Genomic DNA, 22,500 nt, shown 5'->3' with positions numbered 1-22,500 from the left:
TTTATGCTTATTTATGTCTAATATTTTTATTTTTATTTTTATTTATATCTCTATTTTTATTTATATCTATATTTCTCGGCTAGCACTCTGCTAGGCCCGCGTTCGATTCCCCGACCGGCCAATGAAGAATTAGAGGAATTTATTTCTGGTGATAGAAATTCATTTCTCGTTATAACGTGTTCGGTTTCCCACAACAAGCTGTAGGTCCCGTTGCTAGGTAACCAACTGGTTCTTTAGCCACGTAAAATAAATCTAATCCTTCCCACAGCTCTCTAGAGAGCTATTAATCAGCTCAGTGGTCTGGTTAAACTAAGGTATACTTAACTTTTAATTTTTTAATTTTTATTTATATCTATATTTTATTTTTATTTTTATTTAAATCTATATTTTATTTTTATTTTTATCTATATCTATATTAAAGGTCGGTTTGCCCCCGAACAAGAAGATTCTCAAAATAACGCGGTGGTAGCGGTGTACACCATCTCGCAAAAGAAATTAACGGAGCTTCGTCGACTGTTGCTAATCTCATTACTGCCGCGAAAGGCGAAAGCTGAGCCGAAGGAAAATGAGATTTTGTCGTCTAAATGAAGTCGTCTGTTTCTAGGAAGTAGCATTTAGTGCCTGTGAGAAAGGCAGCTACGTCAAGGTTAAGTAAATAATAATATTACTGGGTTCTGCTGCTTCGGTTAGAACCTTTACAAACGGGAGCTCCCGCCGCGCGCGTCGAAAAAATAAATAAATAATAAATATGTGCATTTGACTGGCAAAGCTAAACTGAGAGTTTTACAAAAAAACGTCTGGAATCGACAGACAGTTGAAGTAATCATCAACATGATTATAATGTTTTTTTTAGTAGCATCAAAAATAGTAATAATAACAGTAGTTATTTTATAGTAGTAAAAAACTACTGGAAAAAGCATCCTTATACATATATATATATATATATATATATATATATATATATATATATATATATATATATATATATATATATATATATATATTGGTGTTGTGTGTATATATATATATATGTATATATAATATATACATATATAAATTATATATATATATATATTCAAACTCGCCCTGATCTTCCCCCATCAAGTTAGCCTTTATTTGTTTTGCATTAATTAGGGATCGTTCAGACAAATATTTTCCTTTAGTTCGATTTCTAATCATTTCAGTAATGTATTTACTTTCTACATTTTTTTTTTGTAAGTCTCTATTTTTATTTCTCCAAGTTAAGATTATTTACCTAAGACAGGCAACAAACTATACATATTCAAAAGACACAAAGTCACACCCACGTGTATGTGTGTATATGCCCGAAAGTATGTATGTATGTATGTGTATGCATGTATATATACATATATATATACATTTATATATATATGAAAACATATGTTTTTACATAAAAATTTATATTCATATTTATATATATATATATATATATATATATATATATATATATATATAGAGAGAGAGAGAGAGAGAGAGAGAGAGAGAGAGAGAGAGAGAGAAAGATAGAGAGAGAGGTAGAGAGAGATCCGCACCTCCTTCTATCTCGCCACAGCATCGAACACACAATCCCAGAATAGGAAAACAAAAATAACAGCCGAAACGCTGCCAATAAGACCGTGACGGTGAAATCAGTAATGTTATTACACATTGCTCACGGGGTAATAATAACAGAACGTGACGTCACACTTAATACGAACGCGAAAACATCTAGATATTAATCAACACTGCTCATCTCCTGCGTCTTATTTTATTATCTTTTTTTTTTTACCTTGTACGGATTTCGAGCAAAGTTGGAGAAAAACATGGATTCCCCCTCAGAGACATTTCATGGCGTGTGGTATTATCGGATGGAAGGTTCATGTGCAAAGGTTTGCATAGGATTTCTATGGGCATATGGTAACAGCTTTACTTCTTCGAAAGTGTGCGTACGTATACATAAAACAATTACATGCACTCTAGGTGTGTATATACAGTAAGTATATATATATATATATATATATATATATATATATATATATATATATATATATATATATATATATATATATAGTAATGTATCTTAATGTATATATATATATAGTCATTTATTCACACTTGAACGAAACCAAGAGCGACTCTCCTGTGGCAAAATATTCTCACGTCCGTCACTTAATACACCTAAACACAAGAAGACTCGCCAATAACAAACAAACAACTAAGAAACACAAGCGAACTTTGTATATTATAGTTCATAGTATGATATATAAATATACATATATATATAATATATTATACACATACATACAGTATATATATATACATATATATATATATATATATATATATCATTTAATATACATATGTGTGTAAACACACATACATATATATATTTGCTTCTTGAATTTTTTTGTGCGTATATGCGCGCGCGCGCACGTGCACCATGACTCTGTAATTTCACGACACCATAATCTAACCAACCGAACAACTAACTTATCTTATTTTTATAAACGCCTGCGAGGTTACAGTAATTGACCAACGGAATCGTCCTGTCGATGACGTCACCGCCTATGAATAGAAACAAAATTAAATCAAATCACGGAAAATCGCTGCCAGACTTCAGCGAATTACGGGAGAACTGATCGGCGAACATTTCTTCTTTTTTTTTTTAAATAATTCTTTTACGTTAGACGATCAAAAATAATGTGGGGATACATATACCTTCTCCCCAGATCTGTACAATTTTTGTGTATGAGAGAGAGAGAGAGAGAGAGAGAGAGAGAGAGAGAGAGAGAGAGAGAGAGAGAGAGAGAGAAGTTTATCGGGTGGACGGATATAACTGATAACGAAGATGATGAAGAGATAGTGTTTATAGAGAGAGAGAGAGAGAGAGAGAGAGAGAGAAGTTTATCTGAGGAATGGATATAACAGTAACGAAGATGAACGACAATGATTATAATAGTCAGAGAGAGAGAGAGAGAGAGAGAGAGAGAGTAGAGAGAGAGAGAGAGAGAGAGTTTATCGAAGTGAACGGATATAACTGATACCGAAGATGAAAGATAATGTTTATAATAAAGAGAGAGAGAGAGAGAGAGAGAGAGAGAGAGAGAGAGAGAGAGAGAGAGAGAGAAAGTTTATCTGAAGCGAACGGATATAATTCCATAACAAAGATGAAAGATAATGATTATAGAGAGAGAGAGATCAAATGGTATAGAATCTACAAATGCCTGTAAAAGCTTTCTTTATGTAAGAGTCTATTCATACGTTTGTGTGTAAATGTATGTGTAAAAGACCATAAATACTTGTGAGTTTACTTTGTCATATATATATGTTTGTGACTCCCGTGTGTCTATTTATGACTGCTTCCAAGACTAGCTTGAGACTGCTTGCAAAGCAGTCGGCTGTGCCTTTGAAAAGCAGCTTAAGAGCTTTTGTGTTCGTGGATGTGTTCACATTTTACGCGCATATATTTGCATATATTTATGCCTTCGTGCGCCCAGCTTACGAACGTTCAATTACGTGCTTCTTTGTGCCCTCTCTACTCGTCTTTTGCTTGTGAGGGTAAGGTATGTTTATCTATACATACATGAGAGTAATGCACATGTACACATGTGCGTGAAATCGTGTATGAGTAATGTGCTTGCTTTTACATCCGAGGGCGCCGTGAGTGCGTCAACGTACGAACGAAATGAACAGGCGTTCACGTTCAAAGGTCACGTCTCAACGCACTCATGTACGTGAAGCCAACGTACTGCCTGTTGACGTGCCTGCCCGTGCATGTTTTTTCTTGGCCCGCACGTCATTGACCCAAGTGGCCACGTCATCCGATGAATTGCAAGGGCAATGAAAGAGGGGAGGTCATTCTCCAATGGAGGAGAGCCTCTTCCTCCTCCTCCTCCTCCTCCAAAACTCACTCCTGCCGCTTCTCAACATACTCAAGAGCTGTCTCGTAATTCTTGTTATCACATTTCTGTCGTTCTTTGACCGAAATAAACTGGGGAGAAATGGAGCTGGGAACGCACCCAACCGCTTTGCCTTGCTGAAGAGAAGCGACTCCTGGAATATTTATGCTTGCGCCAGTTACACAGGATATTACGAAGGAGTATTAGATGCGGACGTACAGAGGAGACATTTCATTTTTTTCTATTTAAATGCTGTCTGTAATTTCCCTTGTTATACATGTAATGTTCAGTTAAATACTCTCTACAGTTAGAGAGTATTTAACTGAATAACATGCATAATAAGGGAAATTACAAACGACATTCAAATTTTGAGCAAGAAATGTCTCTCCTGTGCGTCGCCGTCTGAATATCAGATAAAACTGGACTGAACCAGAGAAGTTAAGATAAAAATTGGATTGAACCAGAGGAAGTTTAACTATTTATTTTAATTAAACAGAGGATCACGAACCCAAACAGAACAACAAACAAAAACGAATAAACCACTGTCCACAATGTCCCATTTTCTATAACGATCTATTTGCCAAACACTGCCTCTCTTGACATACAGATAAAAGTGCGATACGCTGCCAGTTCCGTCGGCCTCTCTGCTAATTTAGGCACTGTCCTTCATTCATCACATGGAGTCCTCGTCTCGTGACGACGACATTAAGTCCAAGGACTTCTCTGTAGGATAGGAAGGAGTGAAGGAGGGGGAGTAACGACCCTCGTTGGAGGTCGTACTTTGAAAAGAACTCAAGGTCAACCTTGATTGCTCCGAGCCGTGAATAGGAGGGAGTTTTTTCTTCCTTTTTTCAGGAGTAGTATTACAGCACACTTGAGGACTATTTGTTCATTTGCCTATTTAAAACAGGCGTCAAGGTGACGATTATTATTGTTATATATATTATTATTCAGAAGATGAGCCCTCCTCACGTGGAACAAGCCCACCAAAGGGGCCACTGAGTTAAAACCCAAAATTCCAAAGAATATGGAATTAGGAAGAAGTAAGAGGAGGTAAAGGGAAATACAGAAAGAAGAGATCTCACTCATTAAAAAAAAAAGTAAAAATAAAAAGAATATTCAAATTAATTGCTTTTTTTATTACTTCTATAAATAAGAAGTTTATCCCGATTTGGTAATGCGCAGATTTGATTCTTTGTTGATTTTCCTATCTCCGTTTATCTGGATTTCGTTATACTTCTCTTTTCATTTCTTTGCTCTGTTTAATTCGTTTTTTTTATATATATAAAAGCATTTAGTTTCGTTGAGGTGTGCTTGGAAAATCAATGCTCTTAACAGTAGCCTTCAACTACAATTATACAAAAATGTTGTTATTATTATTATTATTATTATTATTATTATTATTATTATTATTATTATTATTATTATTATTATTAACAAAAGTAATATAACAAAACTTAACAGCACCCTTAAAACTAATTTACTACACTACACTATTATTATTATTATTATTATTATTATTATTATTATTATTTTACAAATTGGCAAAAATAACAGTAATGATACTTCATAAGAACATCAACAAAAACAACAACAAAAAAAACAAAGAAAACAATAATAATAATAATAATAATAATAATAATAATAATAATAATAATAATAATAATAATAATAATAATGTGTACAATTTAGTTTACTGGTGCTATAAAGTGCATTACACTACTTTTGCCAGTATTATCATTAATAATAATTATAAAAACAACAATAATAATAGTAACTGTGATGACACCACCTCACGCAACTTCACCTCAATGAACGCATGACTAGTCAGTTAACCAGCGGTTTCTACACCTCCTGCTCAGCGCAACATAATAGACAGATTGCAACAACAACCAAAAAAGTTCTAGGAAGAGATTTGAACAGAGAAATCAGAATATCCAGTTGAAGTCCGTTTCCTGCTTGCATGACTAGAGCTATAACGCCTGGGTCCGGGTTGAATTTTGGGAAGGCCCGCTGACGTCAAACGGATGCTTTCGTGTTGTTTCGGCATCAGTCACTCATTCCTACTACACGCACACCTCTCTCTCTCTCTCTCTCTCTCTTCTCTCTCTCTCTCTCTCTCTCTCTCTCTCTCTGTCTAACCCAACTCCCAAACTTCTGAAATGAACAGCGAAGGACAATCTCTCTCTCTCTCTCTCCTCTCTCTCTCTCTCTCTCTCTCTCTCTCTCTCTCTCAAACTTGCTCCATGCTTTTGAAATGAATAGCAAAGGATAATCTCTCTCTCTCTCTCTCTCTCTCACACACACACACACAGCTTGTCCATGCTTTTGAAATGAATAGCAAAGGATAAACTCTCTCTCTCTCTCTCTCTCTCTCTCTCTCTCTCTCTCTCTCTCTCAATGTCACACACACACACACACACACACACACACAAACTAAGGTGCCCATTCTTTTGAAATGAAGAGCAAAGGACAAACTCTCTCTCTCTCTCTCTCTCTCTCACTCTCTCTCTCTCTCTCTCTCTCTCTCTCTCTCTCTCTCTCTCTGATTAAGAATCCCTCATTTCCTTACAATTTTAGCATGGACGAATTCTTTAAGCTAATTATTATTATTATTAAGAAGAAGAGCCCTATTCATATGGAACAAGCCCACCAAAGGGGCCACTGACTTGAAATTCAAGCTTCCAAAGAATATTAAGGTGCTCATTAGGAAGAAGTAAGAGGAACTAAAGTGAAATGCAGAAAAAAGAGATCCCACTTATTAAAAGACGAAAAAATAAACTAATCCTATTTACTAAAAAAGAAAAAAAAACTAAAAATAGATAAATAGATAAAAAAATGTATTAAAATGCAAGAAGAATCGTATTACGGTAGTAATGCATTGCATTTTCGCTTGAACTTCTGAAGTTCCAATCGCACGACATCCTCTGGGAGGCTGTTCCACAGTCCAACGGTGCAGTGTGAGGAATAAAAGGTCTCTGGGGCTTTGAAGTTCGACAGCGAGGTACATTGACTGCATATTAGTGATACTGTTCAGCGAATCTGGTTGTTCTCGGCAGATAAAGGATCAGGATCGTTAGACTCAGAAGACCTCTGTTGAAATCCAACTTATGAAAAAGTGACAAACAAGAGACCATCCGTCGACCGTCTAAGTCATAACTGCTACTGTTAGGAAACAGAAACCTACCACCACGAACCACTCTATCTAAAAGAGGTAAACCTCTGGCAGAAGCAGACATCCACAACGGAGATCAGTATTCCAGTATAGGAAGTACAAATGACCTAAAACAGGTTGCACTGATTTTAAACAACGAAACTTAACTGATCATCATTTTAAATGCGTAGACGAACGACGATTTTACGAGGACATTCCTTATCAGAATTTCGGGGTTTCGGAAGCAAAGGACAATCTAGGTCACCTTGCCTAAATGTCAAAGGTTACATAATCTACGACCGTGCTGGAAACGCCGACCCCTCACGGGGCAATTCAAAATGTCTTTGAACCCGAGAAAACACGACATTTCTCTTGATTCTAAAGGTACTCCGAAAATGACAATGTTTCAGAGTATAAGGAAATACAAAAGAAAGAGAAAAAAAGGGTCCAAATGCAAAAGCAATCCCAAAGAGATTTCGGTACAAAAGCACTCGGGATCTCTCCGAGTTTTAAAAACACTCCACAAAGCTTCAGAGGGACATTCCGAACTTCAGAGAAGTATTTCTGCCTGAACCTCAGACTATACTGCTCTGAACTTCAGACAAGAGAGAGAGAGAGAGAGAGAGAGAGAGAGAGAGAGAGAGAGAGAGAGAGATCCCGACTTCAGAAATGTATTCCAACCAGAAACGAAAGTGAAAATTGTGTCGGCTTCAAGGGTGGCTCTTTTTTCAGCGTTGAGAGAGAGAGAGAGAGAGAGAGAGAGAGAGAGAGAGAGAGAGAGAGAGAGAGAGAGAGAATAATTCTCTTAAGATGACAGCGGCGGAGAGAGGCTTTTCTGACTCAAGAGTCATGGCGGTGTTTCTGTCGATGTATTGCGTAACGGGAGAAAAATTCTCATTTAATCGGCAAGAAGAGGAAAATTCTCTCTTAATGCATGGAAAAGGAAAATTCTCATCTAATGAACAGCAATGAAAAATAATCTCATTTAATGCAATGGAAAATATTTTCTTTTCATGCTAATAAAAAATATTTTCATTTAATTCTAGAAAATATTTTCGTTTAATGCTAATAGCAAATGTTTTCGTTTAGTGCTAACAGAAATTATTTTCGTCTAATACTAACTGACAATATTTTTGGTTATATGATAACAGAAAATACGTTTGTTTAATGCAACAGAAAATATTTTTGTTTAATGCTAACAGAAAATATTTTTGTTTAATGCTAAAACAGAAAAGATTTCCGCTTAATGCCAAAAGAAAATATTTTCGTATAATTCTAACAGAAAATATTTTCGTTTAAATGCTAATTGAAAATATTTTCGTTTAATGCTAATAGTAAATGTTTTCGTTCAATGATAATACAAAATATTTTCGTTCAATGCTAATAGAAAATATTTTCGTTTAATACTAACAGAAAATATTTTCGTTTAATGCTAACGGAAAATATTTTCGCTTAAATACTAATAGTAAATATTTTCGTTTAAATGCTAATAGTAAATATTTTCGTTTAATACCAGTAGAAATTATTTTCGTTCAATGTTAATAGAAAATATTTTCGCTCAATGCTAATAGAAAATATTTTCGTTTAATGCTAATAGAAAATGTTTTCGTTTAAATACTAATAGTAAACATTTTCGTTTAAATGCTAATAGTAAATATTTTCTTTTAATGCTAATAGAAAACATTTTCGTTCAATGCTAACAGAAAATATTTTCGTTCAATGCTAATAGAAATATTTTCGTTCAATGCTAATAGAAAATATTTTCGTTCAGTGCTAACAGAAAATATTTTCGTTCACTCTTTAATAAAAAAATATTTTCGTTTAAATACTAATAGAAAATATTTTTTTTAAAATGCCAAGAGAAAATATTTTCGTTTAAAGCAATAGAAATTATTTTCGTCTGACGCAGATTAAACACGTTCTTTTAATAGAACATGTTTAATTTTTTATTGTGTTAAATGAAAGTTTTGTATTTTTCATTACATTCAATGAGAATTTTGTATCTTTTATTAGAGTAAAAGAGAATGTCTCTCTCCTATTGCATTACAAAATTTTATCACATTAAGCAGTGTTGCTGTCGCATTAAATGAAATATACTGCCATTAAAACGAAACAAAATTCTATTTTGCATTAATCGAGAATATTTTCTATTAGCATTAAACGAAAATATTTTCTCTTATCACAAAACGAAAATATTTGCTATTGCATTAAACGAAAATATTTTCTATTAGCAATAAATGAAAATATTTTCTTTAACCATTAAACGAAAGAACTATTGTTAAAGAAAGACTAATTTCCTGGAAAAAAACTCCTTCATTGTAAAGGAAATGTATGTAAAGTATGATCCTCACTTAATGGTAAAAAAATTTTTCGTTTGCAGAAAACATAAACATTGTATTTAACGCCGAAAAAATAGCGAATTCTTACCTGGAGAAAGCAGAATTTACTTTACAAAAATCTCATTCAATGCTATCTCATTCAATTCAGCAGAAAAAATCAATTCAAAGAAATCTCTCACTTTTACCAAGAAATAATTTAATATGGACAACTTTAAAAATTTCTCATTTAACGTTTAAAAAAACAGCTCATTTGAGGCAAAATCACTACATGGAAAATTAAAATTTTAAAAACCATGAATAAAGGATCAAGAAGTAGTCTCTCTCTCTCTCTCTCTCTCTCTCTCTCTCTCTCTCTCTCTCTCTCTCTCTCTCTCTCTTACCCATGCGTATTTTCAGATGAAAGAGAAATACACTGACTATAAGAATACAGAATATTTACCAGAGATCAAAGACTTTTATCAGCCAAATACCAGTCGGCTTCAGCAAGAGGGAGAAATTTTTTATCTATCTATCTATCTATCTATCTATCTATCTATCTATCTATCTATCTATATATATATATATATGTGTGTGTGTGTGTGTGTGTGTGTGTATATAATATATATATATATATATATATATATATATATATATATATATATATATATATATATATATATACAGATATATAATATATATATATGTGTGTATATATATATAAATATATATATATATATATATATATATATATATATATATATATAAATTTCAGACTCACATCACGATCGAATCCAGTCTCTAAAATGAAAGACAAGGGCGCCACCAACGAGAGAGAGAGAGAGAGAGAGAGAGAGAGAGAGAGAGAGAGAGAGAGAGAGAGAGAGAGAGGTCACCGGGAAGGAGAAGCAGGAATAAATGACTGCCGATTAATTTTATCAACTCCGCGAAACTATTTGCAAGCGAGAGAGAGAGAGAGAGAGAGAGAGAGGCGACAGTCCGAAAGCAAACAGCGCCATATTGCCAAAAAACAGCGAGCAAATAGATTCATGCGACATTCCTGGCATTTTCGCTCCTTCTGTTTTCCGTCCAAGTCTTGTGCTTTAAGTCTGATCCGCGTTAGCCGCTGGCGTTTTACAACCTGTGCGTTATTCAGAGTTTGTCACTGACATCTCAACGCTTGTATTTTTTACTTGTCGTTGTCGTCTTGCACGCTACGTTCTACCGTTTGCGTCTTACCTTGCGTTTCACGCTGCGTTCTGGAGTATAGGATTCATAAGATGTAAAATTTGCATTTAAATACTGCTTTTTCCTAAGGTTATCGCCTTGCTGTCCATGTTTTATCTCAGTTTATCCAAGCGTCGAAGCTATCGCGTTTTGTAAGTGTTTAACATAACAACAAAACTTCTTACAATCTTCGTCTTTCAGTCTGCTTTTATTATATATTCTCAGATATTACGTTTCACCTGTAATTATCAATAACGTCACCAAGACGCGTTTACCTGCGTCTGACATCGTCTTACAGTCTACGTTTTAGCTGTGTTTAACATTAGCTTCTAAAAGTACTAACATTTATCATTAAAGTCTTACAGTTCACGAATATGCGTGAACATTAATTCCAACAAGATATAACACATAAAAAATAAAAATGTAAAAATCTTATATATATATATATATATATATATATATATATATATATATATATATATATATATATATATATATATATATATATATATACATATCATATTTGCCCTTTTAACGTATTTACATAAAAGCTTTTGCAGTGTGGGAAAGTACAAATAACATTTGACAGAAATTCAGAAGATATCTCCTTTGCATAATCGTAAACATAACACCCACACAATGAACTCTGGACTTCTAGATTTACTATTTGTTCACTCTTTTTTCCAAGCAAAAATTAAACACGAAGAAAAAACAGGAAATCGAGAAGTCAGCACCTCATTGTGTGACCGCTGTATTTGCTTAGTTCTGGTAAATGTCAACAGTGTACGTTGCGGACGTGAGATGTGGGTGTTGAATGAGAATAAAGGAATGGTGAAGCTGTTAAAATTAATTATTTGCCTATCCTGAGTGAAGAAGGCTTTGAAGGCTGAGAATTCAGACGTTTGAAACTATAGTCGAAGGTAAAGCAGAAGCTTTCGGAGGTGGCTTAACCATGTGGAGAGAACGGAAGACTCCTGGGAAAAAAATGTGTAGAAATTGAACGTTTTGAGAATTTTGTGTAGAAGTCGAAGCAGAAGGGCCTGTCTATTAAGAGAGGTTCAGAAGAACGCTAAGTAAAGGTAAGTATCAAGTTGGCCCACTGTGTAGGCATATGAAGTATTTGATTTGGTAGTTCAAGTACAGTGGTGCTAGGGACTGCCGTTTATTTGATTTATTATTAATCTTTTATTTTGAGTGGCCGCTTATCAAACGAAAATATTATTCTCGAATTTGAAAATTAAGAAAACAAACTTTCAAGTCAAATATTCACTTACGACATGGAAAGGGGGAGAAAAATAATCTAAAACTGGCACAAATAACCCTAGACAAATCGGTTTTTTGCGATTTAAGAGGTTATGACGTGTCTCTTGCCATTGCAAAGATTGAGGCAATCATTGCAACGAAGTGAGAGACCCCCTGATTGCCACGAAGCCGAGAATCCTTTATCAAGAAGGAAATGTCACAATCAGAGAGAGAGAGAGAGAGAGAGAGAGAGAGAGAGAGAGAGAGAGAGAGAGAAGGAGCGATGAAAGCCAAGTGGAGGAAATGAAATGAGACGAGAATTGAGAAACTCGTGGCTCGGCTACATGAGAGAGAGAGAGAGAGAGAGAGAGAGAGAGTTGTGATGGTAGAGTATAGGGGGCCACAGTGGGCTCGCTGGGTAGGAGCCCGGGGGAAGGGGGACTAACGAAGGGAAGGCGTATACACGTAAATAAGGGGTGCGTTCGAGAGCCGACTCCAGGGTGCCCCGACATGCCCTCTTCTCTTTCTCTCTCTCTCTCTCTCTCTCTCTCTCTCTCTCTCTCTCTCTTCATCTTCTCCTCCTTCCCCCTCACTCAGTCAGCCGCCAACTACCCTCCTGTGTGAGCGTCGTTTGCCTCGCGTGCCCCCCAAAACCTGTTGGCCATTCTCGAACCCACAGCTAGCTACCTCTCCTTAGCATTAAATCGTACTCTCATTGTTTCCCATAACTCCATTCCCCAGTCGCGCCCTTCCCTCCCTCTCTCGCTTTAATCTCTCACGGACATTCTATAAGGAACCCGAGAAAGAACATTACTGGTGAACGAGTCGACAGAGCATCTTCCTTCAAGTTATTCGTGCGAATTCGTTATTTCCCACTGAACGGTTATTTTCTCTGACGAAAAGTCTGGGCCATTATAAATACTCCCGTTCTAAGCGCGGTCTTCGCCTTCACATAGTCACCCAACGAGACATCGGCCGCTTCACGTAGCAAGAGAGAGAAAGAGAGTGAGTTTTAAGTTATTTCTGTGTGTGATCTTCGCCGAACGAAAAGCAACATCGACGACGACGTTTGATGCGGCGTCAGGCGACTTTTCGTTCGCGGATTCGTCAGTGAGAATTGACGTGCGAGCGTAAAAGAGACACAGGAAGGAAGAAAGGTTAAAAGGAAGACTAGAACCGAAGTGTGAGCGACTGAACTACAATTCAGCCTCCGGGAATTACTTATTTATCCTAACTTTGTTTGTGCGGAAGTGATGACGAAAACTACCACTACTGTGAACCGAGCGACAGTGAGAATAAGTTTTGTGAAACGAGGATAACTCAGGAAAAACGCAACAACAACAAAACGTAATTCGGTCTCGACAGATACTAATCCCCTGAAAGGAGGGTGACGTAACAGACACAGACACACACACAAACGCACACACTCAACGACAGACATTGCTGAACACCGGGCTGATCCGCACCAATCAGGAATCTGGAAAGAGCCGAGGATTTCCTGCCATTGGTCAGATCTTCGCACCGTCCAGCCAATCACAAGTTTTCTTGAAATCTGCCGTTTTCCCCTCAGCGGCGGGAGCTCTTGAGCGTAACATCTTATGGTAAGACTCGTCATTAGATAACCCGGTTCTTCAGGTGGTTTGAGGATGGGATAACCTTTTTATTTTACGTCAATCTTTTTTTTTTTTTAGCTCTCTTCTCTCTTTGTTTATCGCAGCTGTTGTAAATTTTGACGTTATTTTCCCACGGAGTATTTTTTTTTAATGTCAGATAATTCAGTGTGAGAATTAGGCGTTCAGTTAATCAGGACTTTACAGGGCCACACCCCTACCGACTGGTTATAAACCAAGACTAATTCATTATAAAGAAATTAAATTGGCTTAAAAAGCAATGACCTTATTATGGAGTTAATATTATAATCTCTCTCTCTCTCTCTCTCTCTCTCTCTCTCTCTCTCTCTCTCTCTCTCTCTCTCTCTAAACATTAGCAAGTACATCTTGGAATCCCCCTCACGAACACAGATATTTTCAGATAATGTGGCTATGCGGCCTCACTGTCGTCCATTGCCATTTTAATAGCGTACACAATTTATCAGATTCTACCTTTAAAAACGCACGTTGGTAAATTTTGCTCCTTAAGACCAGTCATGCTACTTCAGTTAATACGTCAGTCTCATCTGAATTTAAGGCGGTTGGTGTTTCTTTCTCCAAGAAAATACACGTCACACAGCAGGTCTAATCGAGTATTTTCTTTAGTGGGAAAATTCTGAGGCTGAGAAAACGTTACACGAAATATATACAGACAAATTAAACTAGAGACATTTTTCCACGGTGAGTTGATTACTGGCAAAGTTTATCGATCTCTGGGAATAACAATCGCTTAGAAAACAAGCGTAACATTCTTGCACAATTATGCCATTTTATCCTCGCCTTGGAAAAAAGAACTTTATCCTTGCCTTGGTTAAAAAAAAACATTGTCTTTGCAAATACCCATCCATTATATATACACACATAACATACTGATAAAATGAAGCCCACACCCACCCCCATTTTTTTTTTTCAAAAGAAACCTGACTTAGGAAAAACGTTTCCACCCATCACAAAATACTAGAAACCTAAGCAGATGCAACCGTACCATTTAGCGCTGGAAAATGTTTAACCTAAAATACCTTTCTCGACTCCCAGAAAATACACACAAAGTGACAAAGAAAACCAAAACCATTTTTTCGCTGGATAATAAGATTTAAAAAAAAAAACGTTTCTATCCCAAACAGCAAACAAAACGAACACCACTTTCCCACAAGAAAATATAGGAGCCAAAATGAGAACCATTTTTTCCGCAAGGCAATATACGTCCAATGACTCTTGTCTAAGTTTGCTAATTTTAAAAAAAGTGGTTGTTCCTAACAACAAGGTTATTAATAAAACCGACCATCCCCACTACAAGCAACGGACAGTTTTTGACCAACATCATTTTTTAACAACCAGTCTTCCTTTGGCAAAATATGCACACGTCCCTTTCTCTCCACTACCAGCTACAGTTATGTAATGGTTTCTAACACAATATGTGTGAAGTCATTACCTCTCTCTCTCTCTCTCTCTCTCTCTCTCTCTCTCTCTCTCTCTCTCTCTCTCTCTCTCTCTCTCTCTCTCCTTTTACTTTCCATCTCATTCACACCGGCTCTTCCGATCGAAGTTTTTAATGTATTCATTGTAAAAAAAAAAAAAAAAGAGTAATCAATTATAACTGCTCGTAAGCTGCAATTGAAACCATGACGTAACAGTGTCTAGTACTGAGAGAGAGAGAGAGAGAGAGAGAGAGAGAGAGAGAGAGAGAGAGAGAGAGAGAGAGAGAGACCTGTTATTACCTGTTATGGCTGATCAATAATCATTAATGCATTGCGAATGATTCCGTTATTAAAAGGCAGACGTACACAGATAGATAGTTAACTGACATCACCAACACAACAAATGTTTCTAGGTACCTTCGTCACTGACAGTAATCTATAAGGAGAGAGAGAGAGAGAGAGAGAGAGAGAGAGAGAGAGAGAGAGATTAGATTCTTAGTGTGTTTAAAACTAAAAATTCTATGTAAAACTTCATACGACCGAAGGCAGCACAGAGAGAGAGAGAGAGAGAGAGAGAGAGAGAGAGAGAGAGAGAGGTCATCCACCGAGGGGTACCCTACAGGAAGCCAGACGTCCCCCAACCCTTTCTGCCCCGTCCTTCATGCTATGCCCTCCGCGTGTCAGCTAAATTGTCCCAAGGGCTTTTCCATTTCGCACTCAGGGCAGACGCCCTTCGCAAGCGTTTCCTCTTTCTCAGTTACTTCGCTTATTTGTCATTTGCATTCCGGATATATGCGGTAATCGACCGCTTCCGCTTGTTCGCCTTTCTGTGGAGGTAACCTTCTGCTGTCTTTATCCCTTTTGCCGTCTGACAGATTCTTAGGGGTTGCTGGTTTTAAATTTAGAGAGAGAGAGAGAGAGAGAGAGAGAGAGAGAGAGAGAGAGAGAGAGAGGAGGATGGGTTGCATCTTACCTGATTAAATTGTTATTTTCATTATTGTGTTTTGAAATATATTCTATTTCACAGCAGTCGAAAACTTAAGCATTTGAAGAGATGAAACATGAATCATTCATTTTACTGACTTCGTTGAATGACTGCCATGGAGCATTCATCTTATTAAGAAACTCATTTCGCATGACGATATTTTAAAAGAGCATATCGCCTGGCATGACAGTAGGGAAATCACTTTCGAATCGTCCTTCATTTCACGGGTCATTTCACTAAACATCCTTTCCCTTCTCTCTTGCAGGTGTGTTCATGGCGGGCAAGCAGTGAGCGTGGCCCGAGAATGCTGGGGTTGCTGCTGGCGTCTTGCATTTTGGGGCTTGCAGGACTCACCTGCGCCCAGCCTCCTCCCATCGACACCCTCGACGTCCTGCCGGAAGAAGGCGTGGACATCAGCCTCTCCAAAAGGGATCTCGAGTTCAACCAGTATGTGCCTGGATACAGGCTGCGCGGAGAACCTTCGTGCGAGGAGCTGAGAGCCATGTGGCGCTTGAGCAAGAGAGAGGCGCGGAGAGCCACCTCCACCAATCAGCTCCCCAGGTCCAGGCCCTACTCCTACGGGAGACTCATGGCATTCGCCCCAGATCCCAGCGCAGGGCCCAAAGGCCCCGTCTACGGTCGCATCTGGAAGTACCCTCAGCCAAAATCCAGTTCTTCGATTCCCACCAAAGGAGCTTTCGAAAAGCTGAGAACGTTGATAGGACCTGGAGACCGACGAGGTTCCTACGATGCCCTTCGAAAAATGGCCGTCACATCGACGAAGGGAAGCTACGACAAACTCCAGCAAATGATAAGCCGGGAGCGACAGGAACAGCACCCGGTGGCCCTAGCGCTGCGCGCCGAAGAGAATTCATTCCAGCAAACTCCTCAGCCGGGAAGGAGCTCCCAGTCGGCCTTCCGGTCCGGTTCACACTCCATGCGGAGGTCGCAGGGCCTCATGGAGCCCTCGGTGGAGATGTCTCCTCGCAGCATGAGAGGCTCCATGCATTTCTCACAACAGGGGTTCGTGGGTCCCCTGCTGCCGGCAGATTCCAGACCTCAAACATCCTTCACTCCTTGGCAGCCCCCGGCACCTGACCCAGGGATGGTGAGTACGGATAAAATCCTTTACATATTTACTCTGCATCATTTTCTTTACCTGTCAGTTTGTCTTTACGTTTTGCATTTTCACCACTGGACATGTATTCTTGGTATATAATTTCTATTCTATCTGTAGTATGATCATTCATAAACCTGTCATACAGCCGTTTCATTTAGTTATAAATGTTTTGCGTATTGAGAATTCATATCATTGTTAATGCTCATCTGTCGAACGGAAAAAATATATCACGGTGCATCACAAAAGTACGTTTTCTGGTATCTTTCAGTATCTGACGCACAAGCGTTGCAACAAGTATGCAATGCAGGCATAAAATCTGATTTCGAGTGTGCAATCTCCAAAGCAAATGCTAAAAGATGCAAAATAGCATACTTGTGTGAATTGTCATACTGCTTTCACCCTAGACCATGAGAATAAAATATTAACAAATCTGATATAACAAGGTTTATCACACTGTTTACAGTTGTCCCTTTGAATTAAAATTGTTTACCCATGAGGCTATCGCTGTTTACACAAATAAAAAAAACCGTAATGTTTTCTTGATAATTTATGGAACTAAACTAGAACGTCCCAAAAAATAATTCAGAACAAAGAACAACCAAATTTTGTCAATTTAGCTGAAGATGAAATACACAAATTAAGCATACTACACATGAGAAGGATGCTCTCTCTCTCTCTCTCTCTCTCTCTCTCTCCACAAGTGACATAGGCCTCTCTCTCTCTCTCTCTCTCTCTCTCTCTCTCCTCTCTCTCTCTCCAAGAAGTGACATAGGCCCCTCTCTCTCTCCTCCTCTCCACAAGAAGTGTCATACGCCTCTCTCTCTCCCTCTCTCTCTCTCTCTCTCTCTCTCTCTCTCTCTCTCTCTCTCTCTCTCTCTCCTCCTCCCCTCCCCTCCCACAAGAAGTGTCATACTCTCTCCCTCTCTCTCTCTCTCTCTCTCTCTCTCTCTCTCTCTCTCTCTCTCTCTCTCTCTCTCTCAAGAAGTGCCCTAGGCCATAGGCGTCAAACCACTCCTGCTTTTCCAGGGTGTTATTGCCCTTAATGACCACTTAGGGCTGTGATTGATGCCAGGGATCATTAGCGGAGTCGTTCATCCCCCGCCTTTTCTGTCTCGCCTCTTGACTGAGACGATCAGCAATTCTCTCTGCTCTTGAAAGATGATATAAATACGTTTTGCGGTTTTCTATGGGCTCGTCACTGCGTCATTGTGTGATCGTGTGTGTGTGTGTGTGTGTGTTTAAATGCACTCAGACATGCGCCACGAAATAATACACAGATAAACGACATGCATGGATTATATATATATATATATATATATATATATATATATATATATATATATATATATATATATATTAGATATATAAATATATATTATTATAAATATATATATATATTATAAATATACACAAATATATATATGTATATGTATATGTATATATGTATGTATGTATTGTGTGTGTGCGTGCGTGCGTGACTCCACCAAATACATTACTTATGCAATGAGTCGTTATTCTTCATTTAGCATGTCTTATGAGCCTTGAACTGGATACTTTAACTTTGCTTGCACTGACGTTTATTCGAGAATATTCGTGACTTTCTTTGTTATGATGACATTTACAAGTCCGACATTGCAGTCAATCATCTCTCTCTCTCTCTCTCTCTCTCTCTCTCTCTCTCTCTCTCTCCGGGAGGACGCAAACTTGTGGTGTTAAATTTCATGTCAAAATGTCACCAGGGTGAAAAAATAAATTCGTTGAAGGAAAAAAAAATCGAAAATAAAAGTTTTCCGAAAGACAAAGAAGAAAAGACGAACGGGAGTTCGAATTCACAGAAATAAAGGAAAGATAAAGAGCAATCAATAAATAAAAAAAAAAATACCAGGAAGTAAAGTACACAGAAAAGTTACATTTAAATTTTGTAAAAATTAGCTGATTGAACGAAGAAAAGGAAGCAAAGGGAAAATAAAAGGCGAAAACGAAAGTAAACTTCAGGGCAAAATCGTACAAAAAAACTATAGAGAAGGAAAATACAAAAAAAAAACAAAGTGCATAACAATAGGAAAATACTAAATGCGCAAAGAAAAAATAAAAATGAAAACACTAAATGCGCAAAGTAAAAATAAAAATAACTAAATATGTAAATAACTACATAAATAAATAAATAAAAACAGCATCTCAAAGAGACTGAGAAGTGAAGTGACAAGTCTGAAGGGAAGGTGGTTGTAACAAGGCCAGACACACACACACACACACACACACACACACACACACACACACACAGAAACGCGCATATGTGCGCACACACACAAACGAGCTACGTGCAGTTTACACCAGCCTCGTGGGACGCGGTTTTCAAGGTCAGGGCAGTGAATGAGAGTAAAATGAATGAATGAATGAATGAAAGGAGAGGCAGATGAACAGAAGGACGAAAATAGAGGCGTCTGAACTATTCGAGTCTTTTCAAATCCACATATAAGAAATATTACCAGGCATCATCAGCCGCGTTAAATTTGTTGGGAGTCATCATCAACGTCATCTCTTTAGCATCATCATCATCATTATCATATTTTGTTAATATCTTCCGTGCCACGTAATCATTTATTCAACATACACATTAATTCTACAAGATTATTACCATTGAGTACATTCGATAACTTCAGGCCAAAGTTAAATAAACATCACCACCTTACTTATTCCCGAAACATCATCAATATTACACATCATCTACTGTACATTCTCAAGACATAAACATCATTCATGTTCGACAAGGTTAAGCGCAGTACTTGATAATCATACATTTTTATCTAAATTCTTCCGTTTCTAAATCCTTGATTATCCAATCATATTTTCTTCTATTTAACTCTTTATTCTATAACCTACTTTAATCACCCATTTTTTACTATTTTGGTCTGTTTCCTATAACGTTATCTTTTAATCCTAATTCACTTCGTTTCCTTACTCTTTTTTGTATCCCATTTTAGAAATGACGACTTGGGACTCATTCTACTGCGCATGTCCTGGCCCAGATGACGAAATGCGCTAGAAAAGGACACAGGAGAATCTTTTTTCCTTTTTATTTTTATTTATTTATTTATTTATTTTTTTTGGTAAAGTCAACAGTCGTAACATAAATAACCGTGTGCATTTTCTTCACTAACACCATTCTATGTTTTCCACGCATCGTGTCTTTTGTACTGCATAAAATATAATATTATATATATAGTATATATATATATATATATATATAAAGAGTATATATATATATATATATATATATATATATATATATATATATATATATATATATATATATATATATATATATATATATATATATATATATATATAAATATATATATATATATATATATAAACATACACATATATATTTGTGTATGTGTGTGCACAGTTGTCCTCAACCTATGAGCAAACATACATAAACGAATTTGAAAACATGCCTCTCGGAAATATACGTTTTTAAATCCAAGATAGTTCCCAAGATTCAGAATATGGCTTTTGTCAACCTATGAGTACTGCGGTGAATCCCCATGAATTACGTGATTTGTAGCCATTCACTGTATGAGAGAGAGAGAGAGAGAGAGAGAGAGAGAGAGAGAGAGAGAGAGAGAGAGAGAGAGAGAATGAATTTATATTTCCTCAATTCATTAACATTCTGTAGTCTTTGTTTGTTAAATTGCTGCTGCTGACGTGGTTAGTGGTATGGACGTAGTTAGGGTTATGACGTTTATGTCACTAGCGAATTCGGCAAGACTTTATTTTTATCATTATTCCTTTAACCAATCAGTATAATTATATTCATACAGGACTTAAGTGTTTAGGTACTGTCAGCAAATTTACAAATGAGGTGCGTAGGTTATGTATACATTTGCAAAAGACCCTAAAGTAAAATGCAGTATAGCCTTTTCTACACAGTGATATCAACTTTTACAAGATACCCTAATTACGCAGGGTGTTTTCTATATATATATATATATATATATATATATATATATATATATATATATATATATATATATATATATATATATATATATATATATATATATATATATATATAAAAATATATATATATATATATATATATACAGTATATATATATATATATATATATATATATATACATATATATATATATCCATCAAGGTTTGTGGGCTGTCCATCAATCAATCCGTATAGAGGAAATTTACATAATTCTGTTTCTCAAGAGTTTCTCGATAGAAAATATCAATTTCAACACTCCTATTATTCAGCTTGCATATTAATAACAATTTTAAATCGTATTGCAAAGGGTCATTTTCATTTCCTCATCAGACACATGGTCAACGCAGCCCCCCCCCCTCTCTCTCTCTCTCTCTCTCTCTCTCTCTTAAGTAACTATCAATAACTGTTTACCAATATATTTATGTATATATATGCAGCCGACAGCTCTTTGATGGTGGAACTGAAGCAAGAGAGTCTCTTCAGATTATTCCCGGTAATTACGCATTGAGTAACTAGGACAACTGACATCAGCTTAAAACCTGATGTGTTCAAATTGAAGAAGACATGATACTTGATGCAAACTAATATATGTACATATATACATAATATATATGTATATATACAGTATATATATAATATATATATATATAATATATTATATATATATATATATATATATATATATATATATATATATATATATATATATATAATCCATGAAATCTAAATCAAGTCCCCTTAATACAGTCCTTACAGAATCTAACTGGAATCACTGAATGTAATTATTTTCGCTCTTCAGTCTTCTAAAACGGCTTCTGTAATCGTCGCATAATGCACGTGAAAATTCAGCTACAGCAGTTACATCCATGAAACACGAACTAATTGCAGAGAAGGTCTTCTGAAGTTAGATAAGACAATAACACACTTACAATCAGTGTGTTATCCTTTGGCCACGCTACCGCTAAACCTTTAGCTATTCTGGCATGAACGGAGCCCTAAAACGTCAATCAAATATGGTTCGACCAACAATTCAGGTCACAGAGATAAATATACCAGATCATAGTACAATACATTTGCTTATTGAGCATCTACTGTAAGGTTGTTGGAAAACAGATTTTTACTCTGGCAAAATTTACCTAAAACCGGAAATAAGTTCATGAATGCCAATACTCTTACTTAGTTTTCACCTGCATTATCAAATGAGTGAAGATATAAAATCAGAAGAAAAGATTTAAATTATTCGGAAAAATGCTGCTGTTAACTTTTATAAGACTGGTATAAGGAAGAATCCCACATAGGTAGCTGAAACGAATTGAGTAGAAATACCAAAACTGAAGAGTCGATCAAAAGAAATATATATATATATATATATATATATATATATATATATATATATATATATATATATATATATATATATATACATATATATATACATGTGAATATTTATATATACATATAAATATATATGTGTGTACTGTACAAA

General features: G+C 36.3%; 1 protein-coding gene across 4 annotated transcripts in view; it reads left to right on the top strand.

Annotated features, from left to right (window-relative positions):
- LOC136832260 (uncharacterized) overlaps positions 1-22,500 on the top strand; it is a 291,944-nt gene that overhangs the window by 182,624 nt on the left and 86,820 nt on the right. For 2 of the 4 annotated variants that reach the window (XM_067093125.1, XM_067093127.1), the window contains exon 2: positions 16,155-16,997. In XM_067093125.1, the coding sequence (XP_066949226.1) occupies positions 16,194-16,997 (804 nt within the window). In that variant the 5' untranslated portion in view covers positions 16,155-16,193. Of the gene's footprint in view, positions 1-12,310; positions 13,439-16,154; positions 16,998-22,500 lie in introns of those variants that run through there. The other 2 variants (XM_067093128.1, XM_067093126.1) reach the window with 2 other exon arrangements.

This window comes from Macrobrachium rosenbergii, chromosome 49 (assembly GCF_040412425.1).
Source record: "Macrobrachium rosenbergii isolate ZJJX-2024 chromosome 49, ASM4041242v1, whole genome shotgun sequence".
Lineage (NCBI taxonomy): Eukaryota > Metazoa > Arthropoda > Malacostraca > Decapoda > Palaemonidae > Macrobrachium > Macrobrachium rosenbergii.
Note: the sequence above shows the minus strand (reverse complement) of the source record. Positions and strands in the feature narration are given on the sequence as shown.